Source organism: Podarcis cretensis (assembly GCF_951804945.1).
Source record: "Podarcis cretensis genome assembly, chromosome: 14".
In the NCBI taxonomy this organism is placed as follows: Eukaryota; Metazoa; Chordata; class Lepidosauria; order Squamata; family Lacertidae; genus Podarcis; species Podarcis cretensis.
This window is the reverse complement of record NC_137183.1, coordinates 29,068,464-29,082,444: the sequence shown is the minus strand read 5'-3', so window position 1 is coordinate 29,082,444 and position 13,981 is coordinate 29,068,464. Positions and strand designations below refer to the sequence as shown.

General features: G+C 46.4%; 1 protein-coding gene across 4 annotated transcripts in view; it reads left to right on the top strand.

Moving 5' to 3' along the window:
* Positions 1 to 1,045: 1,045 nt before the first annotated feature.
* The window catches only part of UACA (uveal autoantigen with coiled-coil domains and ankyrin repeats), a 51,473-nt gene continuing 38,537 nt past the window's right edge, over positions 1,046 to 13,981 (top strand). For 2 of the 4 annotated variants that reach the window (XM_079952997.1, XM_079952996.1), the window contains exon 1: positions 1,050 to 1,345. In XM_079952997.1, coding sequence (XP_079809123.1) covers positions 1,223 to 1,345 — 123 coding nt within the window. In that variant the 5' untranslated portion in view covers positions 1,050 to 1,222. Of the gene's footprint in view, positions 1,346 to 7,626; positions 7,781 to 13,981 lie in introns of those variants that run through there. The other 2 variants (XM_079952999.1, XM_079952998.1) reach the window with 2 other exon arrangements.

Genomic DNA, 13,981 nt, shown 5'->3' with positions numbered 1-13,981 from the left:
CAAAGAAATCACCTAAATAAATAAATTACAGTTTCCCAGGAGAGTGAGATGGCCATGAAATCCATTGCCTCTTTTCTCCCGCCTCTTACTGGCCCTTTGTCCTCTGGCAGTGCCCTATATAACTGGAACAAAAATAACCCTATTCCTCATTTGTATCCTTCAGATGTTTCTGAAATAGGCATTGCTTGTCGCCTGGACCTGTCTCTGTCTCTGGTGGTTGAGGCTAATGGCACTAGAGTGTGGAATGAAAACGTTGGGTTATGGGAGGCTTTGGTGGTACAAAATCCTCTGCAGGTGGACTGGGGGCCTTTACCCCTGTGAAATGGCCTTTTAGCCAGGCTCCCTGCTGCCCAAGGCCATCAGTCAGCTGCTTGACTGGATGGAGATTTGAATCTGGTGCAGTGCCCTCTGCTCCCGGACCCCACTTGCATAGCCATGCTCTTGTTCAGCCCTCCCCAACCTGGCTGGGGCTGGTGGGAGTTGTCCGAAACACCAGGAGGGCAGCAGCGCGTAGCTAAATTCTGGAACTCCCTCTCACAGGAGACCGTGATGGTTTTAAAAGACGATGAGTCAAATTCATGGAGGGGGGGCAATGGATGGCTACTAGCCACAATGGATCTCCTCTGCTTCTACAGTGGAGGCAGCAATGCTTCTGAATACCAGTTCCTGGAAGCCACAGGAGGGGAGATAACTCTTGCAGTCAAATCCTACTTGTGGGTTTTCTGCAGGCATCTGTGAGAACCGGGACCAGATGGGCCATGGGCCTGATCCAGCAGGCTCTTATCTTAGGTTCTTATTCTCTTAACTTGAAGAAGGTTGGGGCAGGTTCTCTCTAGCCGCTCCTAAGCCTTCCTTGCTAATGTGCGTCCCAAACTCTGGCTCCACAGTTAGCTGTTTCTGGTACATGTTTGAGAAAGAGCTGTGTTTTTTCAGGGCTGTTCCATTGTCCCAGCCCTTTCCTTCCTTTCCAACTCCTAGCAATCTGATTTCCAGCTTCCTGCCTCCAATGGGGCTGTTTTCTTTTCACTCTATCCATATCCTTTGCCGTTGCAATACATCAAATGGTCCACCACTTTTTGCTCGACCTTTTCTCCCATGCTCAGTGGTGGTGGTACGTGTTGGAGCAGCTTCCTGCACCATCTGGCTCTATGATACCCACAAAGCTTGCATGCTGAGAAGCCCGCCTATTCTCCCCTCTTGCTCTCTTGGCTGATTGGAGCTAATGATCCGGCGGACCAAGCTGCAGTGGAGGACCGAAGGCACCGTCTTGGCCGTCCCAGGGCTCTGCATCGCCCATCCTTTCCTCCTCCACGTCCGCCAGAGTTCAAAAATGGCCTCTTTCTGGGTGAGGCTGCTGTTCTTTGTTCGCTGTGCCTTTATGCTGAATCTTTACTGGGCTGGGGGCTGGGACAGGGAAGTGGAAGCAGATAGGAGTCGGAGCTCTTTCTTTGCCTTGACTTCGCTTTCTGGAGGGGCTCAACTGCGAGTGAAGGTGGGGGTTGCCCAAGATTGTCTGTCCTGTTGTGACTTTTTAAAGAAAATCCTCCTTTCCCCCCCTCACTGTGTGTGTTTTGTTTTGGCTGATGCAGCCAGCATGACCAAGTCATGGAATCATAGAATGTAGAATTGGAAGGGATCCCAAGGATCGTCTAGTCCAAACTCCTGCACTGCAAGGATCAGGACTAAAGAATCCCTGACAGGTGGCCACCCAACCTTTGCTTAGATATTTCAATGAAGGAGCGTTTACACCTTCTGAGGTTGTCTGTTTCACTCTTACAATAGGCTGGGCTTGCTTTCATAATGTATTTCTACTTACCGGTAAATCTTCTTAGAACTGGGATGGGGAACCTGTGGTTCTCCAGATGTTGCAGGACTCTGAAGCCCTCCTTATCTTTGTCCATTGGCTGTGTTAGCTGGGCTGATGGACTCCAGAAACCTCTGGGGGCCACGGGTTCTGCCCCTACCTGATTCAGATGCTGCGTTGGGGAGGCCAGAAGGTGTCCTGAAGCAGAGTCTGCGTTTAAACTGGCGGGCACCAGGTTGACAAAGGCTGTTCTGTGCTACTTAAGAGTGTTAGTCTCAATCTGACATTGCTGCTAAAGTTCCCTTTCTGCTGGAGGAGATCAGCGAGGAATCTGTACAGTGGCCTCGTGCCATGACTGTGCAGGCCACTCCCAAGGCCAACACAAAAGGTAAGGCCGAGTGTTGGCAGCAGAGCAAGAGAGGATGTGGCCTTAGTTGGATTCCAGTTCTGAAGCAAGGGTCAGTGCTATTGCTCTGTATTTGGAATACTGTGTGCAGTTCTGGTTGCCTCGCCTCAAAAAGGATATTGAAGAGTTAGAAAAAGTTCAGGAAAGGGCAACCCAAGTGATGAAGCGGAGGGAGCAACTGTCCTATGAAGAAAGGTTGCAGCATCAGTGTAGAGAAAAAAGGCGAGTAAGAGATAATAGGATAGAAGTTTATAAAATTGTGCATGGGATTGAATTAGAATAGAATATTCTAATATTCTAATGCATGGCATGGAGAAAGGGGATAGAGAAATGGTTTTTCTCCCTCTCTCATCTCACTAGAACTCGTGGACATCCAGTCATGCTGAATCAGCAAGCAGAATAATAGAACTGGAAGGTATCATCTATTCCAACCTCCTGCAATGCAGGAATCTTTTGTGCAATATAGGGCTCGACTCCATGGCCCCAAGGTCAACAGTCTCATGCTCTGCTGACTGACTGTTGGGAGATTTGGGATAGATACAAAGGACTTATTCACACAGTGCATACTTAAAGTTATTAAACTTGCTCCCACAAGAGGCGCTGATGGTCAGCGATGGCTTTAAAAGAGGAATGGGCAGATGCATGGAGAATAAGGCTATCAGTGACTACTAGCCATGATGGATCTGCTCCATCATGTTGGAGGCAGCAGCAAGGATTTTGAGTACCAGTTGCTGGAAACCGCAGGAAGTGAGGGGGCTCTTACCCTGAATCCTGCTTGCAGGTTTCTTACAGGCGTTACAAATATGGCTTTGCCATACAACAGCGTATGCAAGGTTGCAAGTGGGGAGGTTCTCCTACTGCTAAAAGGACATCTCCTCCACATTAACTGGTGCTTTGGGGCTATAGCAGCAAAGACACTCACTGCTTTGACGTTGGAGATAGAGCTAGGTGCCCTTCACCTCCATCAGCCCCAGCCTCCTACAGCTATGCTGGGAGGGGCTGTTGGCAGTTGTAGTCCAAAATGCCTGGGGCGCCCCAGTTTGTGGAAGGGGGACAGTTCCCTCCCTTCCAACTCTTTCTTCAGGTTCTCATTAACACTTGAACTGTGCAAGGATGGATTACTGGCTGAAGTGTGCTAGGATAAGCTGGATAAGTGTCCCTGTGACTAAACCTTGGCTTGCACACTTCTTGTTGCTTATGACGGGCCAATTTGCTCCTAATTCGTCCTGGTGGTGGTGGGGAAAGAGAGGGCGCGAGGCCAGGGTGAACATAGTTGTGCCTTCTCAATGTCCAAACTGTAAAAGCATTTCCTCTGGACTCTGGAATCTTTCCTTCCAAATGCCACTGGCTTTCTAACTTGAGCAGCAGTGCAGGCTGCTTTCCATCCCGTTTGAAGGCAGATTTCAGGCAACACGGGGGGAAGGTTTTGACCCCAAAGGAGCATGCCTCGGATTGTTGTGGCCGTGTGTCACCCGGCAGGTTAAGTTTACAGCATGTCGTGCAATTGCCTTATTTGTATTGGATGAGGGAAAACAAACGAGGCAGGAGACGGGAGAGCTGTCTGGTATGTTCTTGATGCGCCCCAAACTACAAATAGCCCACAGTGGCGGGGTTGGGGGGGTGGAGGAGGAGGCATGGGGCATCTCAGCCACCAGCGTAGTGCTACTTTTAAAATGATAAATATCACGTCTGTAACCTCCTATAATTTTAGGTCACCCGCAAGCATGGCCTGAATTCCTGGCATGGGGGCAGGTATAAAATTAGAGTATTTATTTTCAGATTGTGGCTGCTCTGTTGGGGGTCTTGAATGCGGGGCTTTTCAGAAAGCTACACTCTGATCAAGGTTGGCCCTCGGTGATTTTGTTGTCAAATCCTGGGAGGTTTAATATGGCAATAAATCTGCAAAAAAAAGTGGGGGGTCTTCCCCAAGCATCTTGTATTCAAAAAAAACAAACAGCTTTTCTTCCCGTGTGCAGCACTTTAAAACAGACAAACTGCATCTTGGCATGAATTGCAGTTGTTGGAATAGTTGAGAGTAGGAACCCATCGCTAGTCCCTGTCTTTGCAATGATCATATTGTGTCCTTTTTTTCTTTCTTGCATTTATACCTCACCTTTTCCCTACAAGGATCTCAAAGTGGCAGACATGGTTCTCCTCATTTCACTCCCACAACAACCCTGTGAGGTAGGTTAGGCTGAGATAGGGTTGCCATACATACGGAATTTCCTGGACATAGCCAGAATGCTGCAGTTGGAAGCAATGTCCAGGTGGAAATTGCTAAAATGTCCAGGAAAATCCAGATGTATGGCAACCAATGTCAGAAGTCTAGAAGGCTCAAAAACAACTACTACTTTTTTGAGATTTTGCAAAAAAAAAAAAAAAAAAGGTAAACAACTTTGGGCATTTTTTAAAAAAAGTTCAGCAAGTTTTGTGTTCGGATTTTCACTTTTTGAAATACAGTGGTACCTCGAGTTAAGAACTTAATTCGTTCCGGAGGTCCATTCTTAACCTGAAACTGTTCTTAACGTGAAGCACCACTTTAGCTAATGGGGCCTCCCGCTGCCGCTGCGCTGCCACCTGGATGTTCTCATCCTGAAGCAAAGTTCTTAACCAGAGGTACTATCTCTGGGTTAGCGGAGTCTGTAACCTGAAGCATCTGTAACCTGAAACGTCTGTAACCCAAGGTACCACTGTGTTGCAAAATTAGGCTGAGAGGTGTTGATGGGCCCAAGGTCACCCAGTTGAGAGCTTCATTGCTGAGTTGGGATTTGAACTCTGGTCTCCCAGATCCTTGTCTAACATTCTAACCACTATACCATACTGGTTCTAGCAAGAGGATTCTGTGAGTGCTTCCATGGTTTTTTGGGCCAGGCTCATCATGCATAATGCACCTCGTCTAGACACCTCTTGCTGGCACCAGTCTCTGCTTGTGCAAATAAATGGTTAGCAGCCTTTATGGCATGGAGCTGCTGGCTATTCCTGTGCTCAGAACAGGAATTGTTTAGTGGCACGGAGAGATCTTGGAACATTCAGAGGGTTTGCAGCGATGGCTTTGTAGCTTGTAAAGAACTCCAACTTCCCCCCATCCCAGCGGATTCTCTTGTCTCCTCCTGTTACACAGACCTATGCTTGCAATCGCATGCTAGAATCATAGAAATGTAGTCGATGGGACCCCAGGGGCCATCTAGTTCAACCTGCTGCAGTGCAGGAATCACAGCTAAAGTATGAATGAGCACCGGCCCACCTGTGTACAGTCTTGTGGCAACTGAAGTGGATGCTCTCAAGGCAAAGCATCGTGAGGCTTAGATGCAACAGACGGGCCCTGATAAGTCAGTTATGATCTAAGCTGTTCCCCGGGGTCTTGTCTCATTTTGCTAATGGCTTCATATTTTAGATTTCAGCTCCATATGTGACTTTAATTCTTCTGCATCAGCCTTCCCTAAGCAGCCAGCATGACCAGATGGAGCAAGCCTGTTTTCTGCTTCTCCAGAGGCTAGGGCACGTACCAGTGGATTCAAATGACAAGGAAGAAAATTCTGGCTTAGCATTAGGAAGAACCTCCTTGATGGTAAGAACTGTTTAACAGTGGAATGGACCATGACTCTCCTTCCTTGGAAGGTTTTAATCAGAGGTTGAATGGACATCTGTCAGGTTTTATTTAGCTGTGATTCCTGTATTGCAGGGTGTTATACTAGATGACCCTTGGTACCTCTTCCAATTCTACAATTCTATGATTCACAGTCACTGCCTCTTTGACTCCTCTCCTTTGTCAGAAGCTCTCCAGCTGTGTGGAGATCCTGGTAGGGAGAGTGCCCAGGTGGAAGGGATCTGATGACGCCTCTTGGGAGCTAAACTCCTCCTGCCTGCAGCATCTGTTCCCCGTCCCCCAGACATTAAGCTTCTCCGTTGAGATTCTTTCCTGAGCCCACATGGAAGGATCCTTTCTAACTGCAGTGTGGGGGGAAATTGGGTTTTTTTCCCCATGGTAAACAACCCTGATGAGATAGGCCATCAGATCTTGTGGAAAGCATTTAACCCTTTGGAAAGAGAAGCTGCAGCCCAGAAAGGACTAAGCATTTGCTCTGCATGCAGACAGTCCCTGCCATGCTGGTTTGTAGCCCAACACATCTGGAGGGCATCAGGCTGGATGAAGGCTGGGTTACATTAATGCCAATTCCAGCCAGCTGGCAGTCTTACCACTATGGGTCCTATTGCAATCCAAGTAGGGTTATTGTCTGGAGCAGGGGACTGGCTCTTTCTGCATCTTCTTTTCCCCTCCACATAAAACTCTTATTCCCATTGGGTACTCTGAAAAAAAATTGTTTCCCTCCCTCCCTGTTAAAAGCCTCTTTTTGGGATTGGGTGGGGTCAGGACCCAGCCACCCATCCTTTTAAGAGCATAAGAAAAGCTGCCTGGATTGGGCCACTGGTCCATCTCGTCTAGCATCCTGTCCTCACAGTGGACAACCACATGCCTGTGGGAAACCCACAAAAGCCCTCTCCCCTCCTGTGGTTTTCAGCAATCAGTATTTAAAAGCATTTCTGCTGCCAACTCTGGCAGCAGAGAACACCTTCCCCAGCTTCACCATCCATAGCTCTCTCCTCCATGAATTTGTCTAATTCTCTTTTAAAGCCATCTCGATTGGTGGCCACCCACTGCCACTTCAGGGACTGAGTTGCAGAGTTTAACCATGTGCTGTATGAATAAGTCTGCCCCCTTTGGCTATGCCCATCCTGGGCCTTGACCCATAACTATCAATAGCACTTGCACCCATGCCCCATCGGCTTGTGGCTGGTGCCCTTTCAGGACCTAGGAAAGCCCTCCCTGCAAGGATGGCCATGCAGGCCACACAACCAGGCCTGCTCAGCTTCAGCAAGGTTAGTGGGGGGTGTTTTTTTGGCAAATTTATTTATCATTTTATAATGTATATAAAACAAGACAAAAAAAGATGAAAAACAAAACTATAAAATGGGCACGTAGAATGAATTGGACATGAGTTAAAACAGCAAAGCCCAAGAAAAGATTGTCAACTTTATCAGATCAAGTATAGTTAGCAACGCGAGCGTTAGATGCGCCACTGATCCCTGGCTATTTCGCCCGCGCTATGCCAGGCGCGGAGGGCAGCCCGACCTGCCTCCCACCCGGGCGGCTGTAGCTGCCGCTCCTCCAGCGCAGGACCCGCGCCGCCCTTTTTAAAGCTGCCCGGCCTCCCGCCTCCTCCCCGCCTAGGGGGCGTGGCCCCACAGGCACCTGGCCAGCCCCGCCCCTCTACCGAGCCAGGTACGGAGTCCTCGCTCACGGAGCCGCTTGCCGAAGGAGACCAAGGAAGTCCCGCCCTTCCCCCGAGGATCCGCCTCCCCAATGGCTGCAGCGGGGGCCTGGCCGTCTCCCATTGGCCGGGTGTGGGTGGAGGGGCGGGGCGAGGAAAGGGGCGCCGGCGCCGAGCGTCGTCCCGTCCCGAAGTCTGAGGGGCAGCGGCGGCGGCGGCAGTAACATCATGAAGAGCCTCAAGTCCCGCTTGAGGAAGCAGGAAGTGTCGGTGGCGGGAGGCGGTGGCAGCCTCGGGGGGGTGAGTGGCTGGGGGGGAGGGCCAGGTGAGGAGGGCGCTGAGGGGGCGAGAGTGAGGGGCAGCCTCAGGCCAAGGGAGGGGGAGGGGCAGCCTCAGGGCAAGTGGGGGCAGAGGGGTGGAAAGGGAAAGTGGGGAGAACTGGGGGGGGCTCTGGCCTGCAGCTCCCGCCTTTCCAGGGGATACAGCGAGGTGGGTAGTTGGAGGGTCGTCTGGAGGAGGGAGGGAAATGGGGTAATGTGTGACCCACAAAACGGAATGGGGGGGAGGGACAATAGGAGCAGCAGCAAAGTCACGCTCTTCCTTGTTTTGACATATTTTTCTCAAAGCCCCCGCCCTCGCCCTCTTTTTTTTTGTGGGGGAGGATGGAGATCCAAATCCCGAGGTAGGAAAGTTTTCGCCCTTAATCCAGTTGCCACAGATCTCTCTCTCTCTCTCTCTCTCCCTCTCTCTCTCTCTCTCTCACACACACACACACACACACACACTGTTGCATGGGTTGCACTTTCCAGGGCAACGTAAGCTCTGCATTTGTTGTCACACACACACAAATAAAAAGCTGAATGAGTTTGGCCCTCCTCATGCTGGTGCTGGCAGAATTTACGTGCAGTTGACAAGGCCTCCCCTGCATAGCGATCCTCTGCACTTGCTGAGCAAAGCTGAAATAGGAGCACCCAGGAAATGTTCTGTGAGAGCAAAAGAGATGGAAAGCTGCGTGTCATGTTTTTGAAAATAAGTTCATCTGGGAAACTTCAGCCGCTCTCGAAGTGAACTAAAAAGGCTTCTTGGTTAAACTGCTTCCCTTGAAAGCACCAAAGTGAGTTGTTGAACACTTTGCGTATTCAATCCCCCCCTCCCCGAAAATTTCTTAAGAGCTTTTTTTAAAAATATGGATACAGGCATGATGAACATTATCTTAATTAATTTTGACATGACTTCACAAAAGATGAAGATTTAATGTATCTCAGCCCAAAGTGTGTTGTTGTCATCCTTCCGTCTCAAGAGACAGTGGAGTGTGTCCCTGGGGGTGAAGTCAAACTGTTGCAGTAGTGTGTATGGTTGGAAATATGTTTCATTTTTCCAGCCAAACATACTTCGAACTATGTAGATTTGGGACAACAGCCATAAAATGATTAATTATGCTTTATTTGAATATACATTGGAAAGGGTCCTGTTCACTTAAGTTGTTTGTTGGTCCTCAAACATTTTTCAGCAAACCACTTAAGAAACTTTTTTTTTTTGTTCTGTAAAGCAAAGCACATGTTTAACTAGCATTTTAATAACCACAGTATTGTCTTTTCTAATGTGATGAATGTACCTGTTCTTGTGAACAAAAGTTATTTGAAGTTGGGTTTGTCAGTTGCAACATTTTTCCTGCTTCTGTATTTAGACTTGAGGTGGAGTGATGAAAATCCCATATTACGCTAGTGCTGTTGTATGACAATCATGGGCCATAGTCTGTTTAGTAATCTGGTCCCTGCTCTAAATGGTCTTGACAGTCATCAAAAAAGAAGAAGAAATCCAGTTGTTCCACAGCTTTTCCCAGGACCACCTAAAGGGAGCTTGCAGTTCACCAGTGGCCTGTGACCACTGTTTGAGAACCTCTGATGTGTCTGATCCACAGGCCTGAATCCATTTGTGTGCCTATTACTTCACATTAACGTCTGTGGGAAGTGAAGTAAGCAGGCAGGTGAGGCAAAGCTTGATGACTTCAGGGCAAGTACTGGAATTTCATGGTAGAGTTGTGTACCTGTTAATGACTTTGGTTGTCATCACAGTGACAAGACTCTGAGATACTTGACAAGATACATGCTAAATTAGTCATCCTTAATTTGGCATGTCGGAAAACCACACTCTTGTTACCAGGAAGGGAGGCAGCTCAGGGTGAATTCACATGGGAAGAGATTGAGGTTATGTGTTGTGTTGGGGTCTGAGAGGAAGGCACTGAATAATTTGTTTGAGGACTTGGTTCTTGGTTTTTTGCTTTGATTACATGACAGATAATCTATAATTATTCCTTCATGCTCCATAACTGTGGAGTGCATCTCCCCTCGCCCTCCACTATTTTTCATTAGATGCTGCTGGTGGCTGTCACACACCTTTAGTGTGCTGTGTTTGGTGTCAGTCTCTCCTTCAGTAAAATCTTCTCAAATTGTTGGTAGTCTTTGACCAATCCCCAGAAAATGATGCTCCCATCCATCATTGGAACAGCTTGATGCTGAGGCTTTGGGGCTGCTCATGTCACAGGGGAACTTTGCAGCTCTGTTGCTTTCTTGCTGTGAGGCAGCATATAAGTCCACGTCTCAGTTCTTTTTCCCTGCTGCTCTTATAAAATAGGAATAGAGCAACCTCTCTCACAAACTTGATGAAATGAATTCATTTCTCTTGCAAAAGGTGTTATATGACCTGCGGGTATACGGTGGTATATAACTTCAATAAATAATAATAAGTAATAATAATATGGAAATGAATGAAGGTGTGAAAATGGAACAAGGTGTATTGCCTCTGTACTGAAGTGCATTCATAATTAGAACATGTTTTTGCTTCTTGGTGTTATGGATTGTATTGTATTGAGAACCTTAACATTGGGCTGACTGTGATTGTGAAAGCAACAGTAGAGCCGAGCAAGCTACCCTCCCCACCGACAACATGTTTTTTAGATTAAGACTTATGCATATACATACTAAGTTAAAATGAGGTATAAAACATATCAATCTCTATACTGAGGCAGAACCTTAAATGTTCATCAGATTATGGTCAGAGTAAAATAAAGCCACTTGTGCACCCTTGACCAAATCCCTTTCGGGAAGGTGATGGATGGCTTTTGGCAAGCTGTTGAAATTTGTGACTTTTAGAGTGAGTCAATAAATATGCTAGAGGGAGGAACTTTCTAACCTGCTCAGGGACCCTTAGGGTGAAGAGTGGATAATAAATTAAAAGAACTTGTGTACACACAAACTTGTTCTTTAGAGGCAGCTCATTTTTTAAAGATTTTGCCAGACTTATTTTGCTATGGAACCTGTTGGTCAAGGCTGTTTTGACACATTCATGCCCACTGAACCATAGCTAGTGTAGACTCCAAATGGGTGGAATCTCCTTTGCCCATTATTAGCTTACCTGACCACATATATCAGTCATTAGTGCTGTATAAGCTGTTTGGAAGAACAAATTCTTATTTACAAAAACTCATTTGCTTTGTTGTCTGGAAATTATTGCTGCTTGCCAAAGGCATCCAGACCAATGCAAGCCAGTACTGTAGACATACAACCTGTACCATGAAATTAGATATTGTCTCAGCATTCTTTTCTTCAGACTTATCTCCTGTTTTGATTCAAATGTCGAAAATATGAGCACTTAAGGAGGGTGGCACATTTTTTTGTGTGTCTGCATGTTTTGCACATGAAACAGTGCTAGGGTTGTGCCCATTGTGTGTTTGTGAGAACACACATTTTGGATGTGTAAAGTGAGAAGATGAGGTGTGTAGGAAGTGCTTGGGTTTTGTTGCATTAGGAAGGTAATTCACTTATTTCGTAACATCTCAAGTCAAGCAACTCTTGCTCTCAGCCTACTTTTGAATTTGGAATAGGCTGCAAACCAAGGAATCAAGTTGGCTTGCTACGCCTATTTTGGCTAAAATGGATTCCCTCAAAAGGAAGGCGGACAGGGAAAAATTCAGAACTGTCATAAACCATATAAATGGTTGTAACTCTGATTTGATGAGGGCTAATGATTGACGTTGAGATTCATGTAGGCAGAACTCAGAGCTTTGCCTATTGAGATGGTTGCTGAAAATCTGCATATACTCAGGACAGTGAAAGATGAAGTGTTGTGTGTTTAGGCCAGAAATGAGGAACACAGAGGACAAATTCGAGGAGGACAGTTTCCTCCTAGAATATGCCAGCAACTCAGAGAAATGTAGCCTCTTCATCGCAATCGGACTTGGCAGTATCTGACTGCACACTGAAATTAACCTTTCTGTCAGTTGCTGAACTTTGCTCCAAATGTAGATCTTCTTTCTGGGCAGTTTTTTTTAATCACAACTGGATTTTGCCCCATGAATTGTATCTTGTGGAAAAGTACTTTTTGAGACCCATGACTCTACCCGCCTGATACAGCCTTTACACAGCAGCAGAAACAAGGAGGGGCTCTTGCTGTGTGAGTTTTCCATTTCATTGATCAGACTTTGGCTATTGCATGCTGCAATTTCTGCTGTGCCTAGATTAATTACTGGTCATAAGCTTGCATCACTCATTAATTAGCAACATTGAGGCAATCCGAGGTCATTTGTGTCTGTAGTCATAGAAAGCCAGGCCCAGTGTGTAACTATGGGAATGCTGTTATTACCTCCTCTTTTTGAAACAAAGATTCCCATTCTGTACTCCTTGAATTTAAAAGCAGCCTTCACATTAGCTGGCATGCTTGCTCCATGACGATATAAATATAATGTAACTGAGAAATGGGCAGTTTAGGTTTGTTTTGCCAGATTTACTACTTGCCTGCTACAACCCCAAGATCCACCAACCAGAGCTGGGTGCAAAAGATGGTTGGAAGAAAAGAACAGAGTGCCTCCAAGCATAGAAATTTCTTTTCAGTACCAGACTTGAGCTCCTTTCTGTCACACACACAAAATGCTGCTCCTAATTCACTTTCTTCATTTTGGCAGCCTAATTTGGGTGGAAAAGGTCCTTTTGTTATTGCTACTGGAGTCAGCAACCCATGTAGATCTATTGCAAGTCTCCCAAGAGATCTACCAGTAGATCCAAATCTGCCTTCTACTCACCCTTGATGTAATTTATTAAGTTTACAGTAATGCTGATCACAGCTCTGTTCTTAAATTTCCCCAGATCAGTTAGGGGTGGTGGGGTGGGGTGGAGGCTGTGGAGTTGAATTGGGGCACAGGGTTATCAGCACATTCAGTGGGCAGCTTCCTTCCTTTGTTCAGATTTTGCATTCAACAAACAGCTTTGTGGAGACTCTGCTGACCCTTAATGTGATCAGATGAAAGGGAAAGGTGGCCCTTTTCTTGAGAGAGAGCAAACAGAATGCTGAGCATCTGATACTGGCTATTCTGACAGCCTTAGCTTTCCTGCAAACAGTTTACATAGGTTTGCACTTTGGTTGCCATCCTGGTTTAAAACTTCTTGGAAGAGAGTAGCAGTTAAGGTGGTGGTGTTGTAGGAGGAGTTGCTTACTTCAAGGGCCAGAAACCTCATGCAATGGCCACACTCTTTGTAACACTGTTGTTCTTTGTAACACCTGGGATTGGTTTTTATTTTATTTTCTTAAAACAAGCCTCAAAAAAGTGTTTATTTTTTATTGTTTTGCTTCTGTGACATAAGCCACTTCAGTGTGATAGCAATAGTTTTCAAAAAAACAAATGTATGCTGATTCTTGCTTTAAATAAGATGGCATTAGAGGACTACCACTTCACTATGAAACTGGAAACTTTCCATACAGTTTCATAGGAAGGGACATTACCGTGTTGCATCAATCCTAGGGGAACTTGTGGCCCCATTTGCATCACAGATGGGAGCAGCTGCACACTTTCTAGCTGCTCCAAGCTATTTTTACCTGTAGGAGAAATAAACCATATGTTTTAAAGATGGATTTTGGACCACCTAGAATTTGGTGGAGTGTGGATTTCAGAGAGGTCAAAAGAGCTAGCTGTGGAATGCAGACCACTGCACCCCCTTCCTCCAGTTCCTCCAGCATTCCCTACTCTGTGCTGCTCATGGGAATATGGATTTTATGCGGATATGTGTGGGGTCTTGATTGCTGTTGGCTGGATCAGTGATATTCTGTGCCAAATTGCACAGCTATTACTTTACTAACAAGTGATAGTGGACATAACCCTCCTTGTTCCAAACTCAGGAGTCTTAACCCAACTGAAGGCAGATCAGTGGCAGCTTCCCTGCAGAGTCCAGCGATTGCAGCCGAAGAGAATGTTGGATTTTCAGCTTTGCTTAAAAGAACTGAGGAGATCTGCCAATGAACGAAATCATTATGGCCAAGTTGTAGATTTCTTCTTGGGAGTCTCAACTGAGTGTTGCAACGGCATGTTTCCATGCTTCAGAATTACTTCAGCATGCTCTATTGCTCAGAAGCATACTTTACTGAACTGTTTACTGATGTGTGTTTGTGTGTTTTTCATATATAGGGAGTGGACATTTATGCAACTTCTTCTGAGAAGAAAAATGTGTGCCT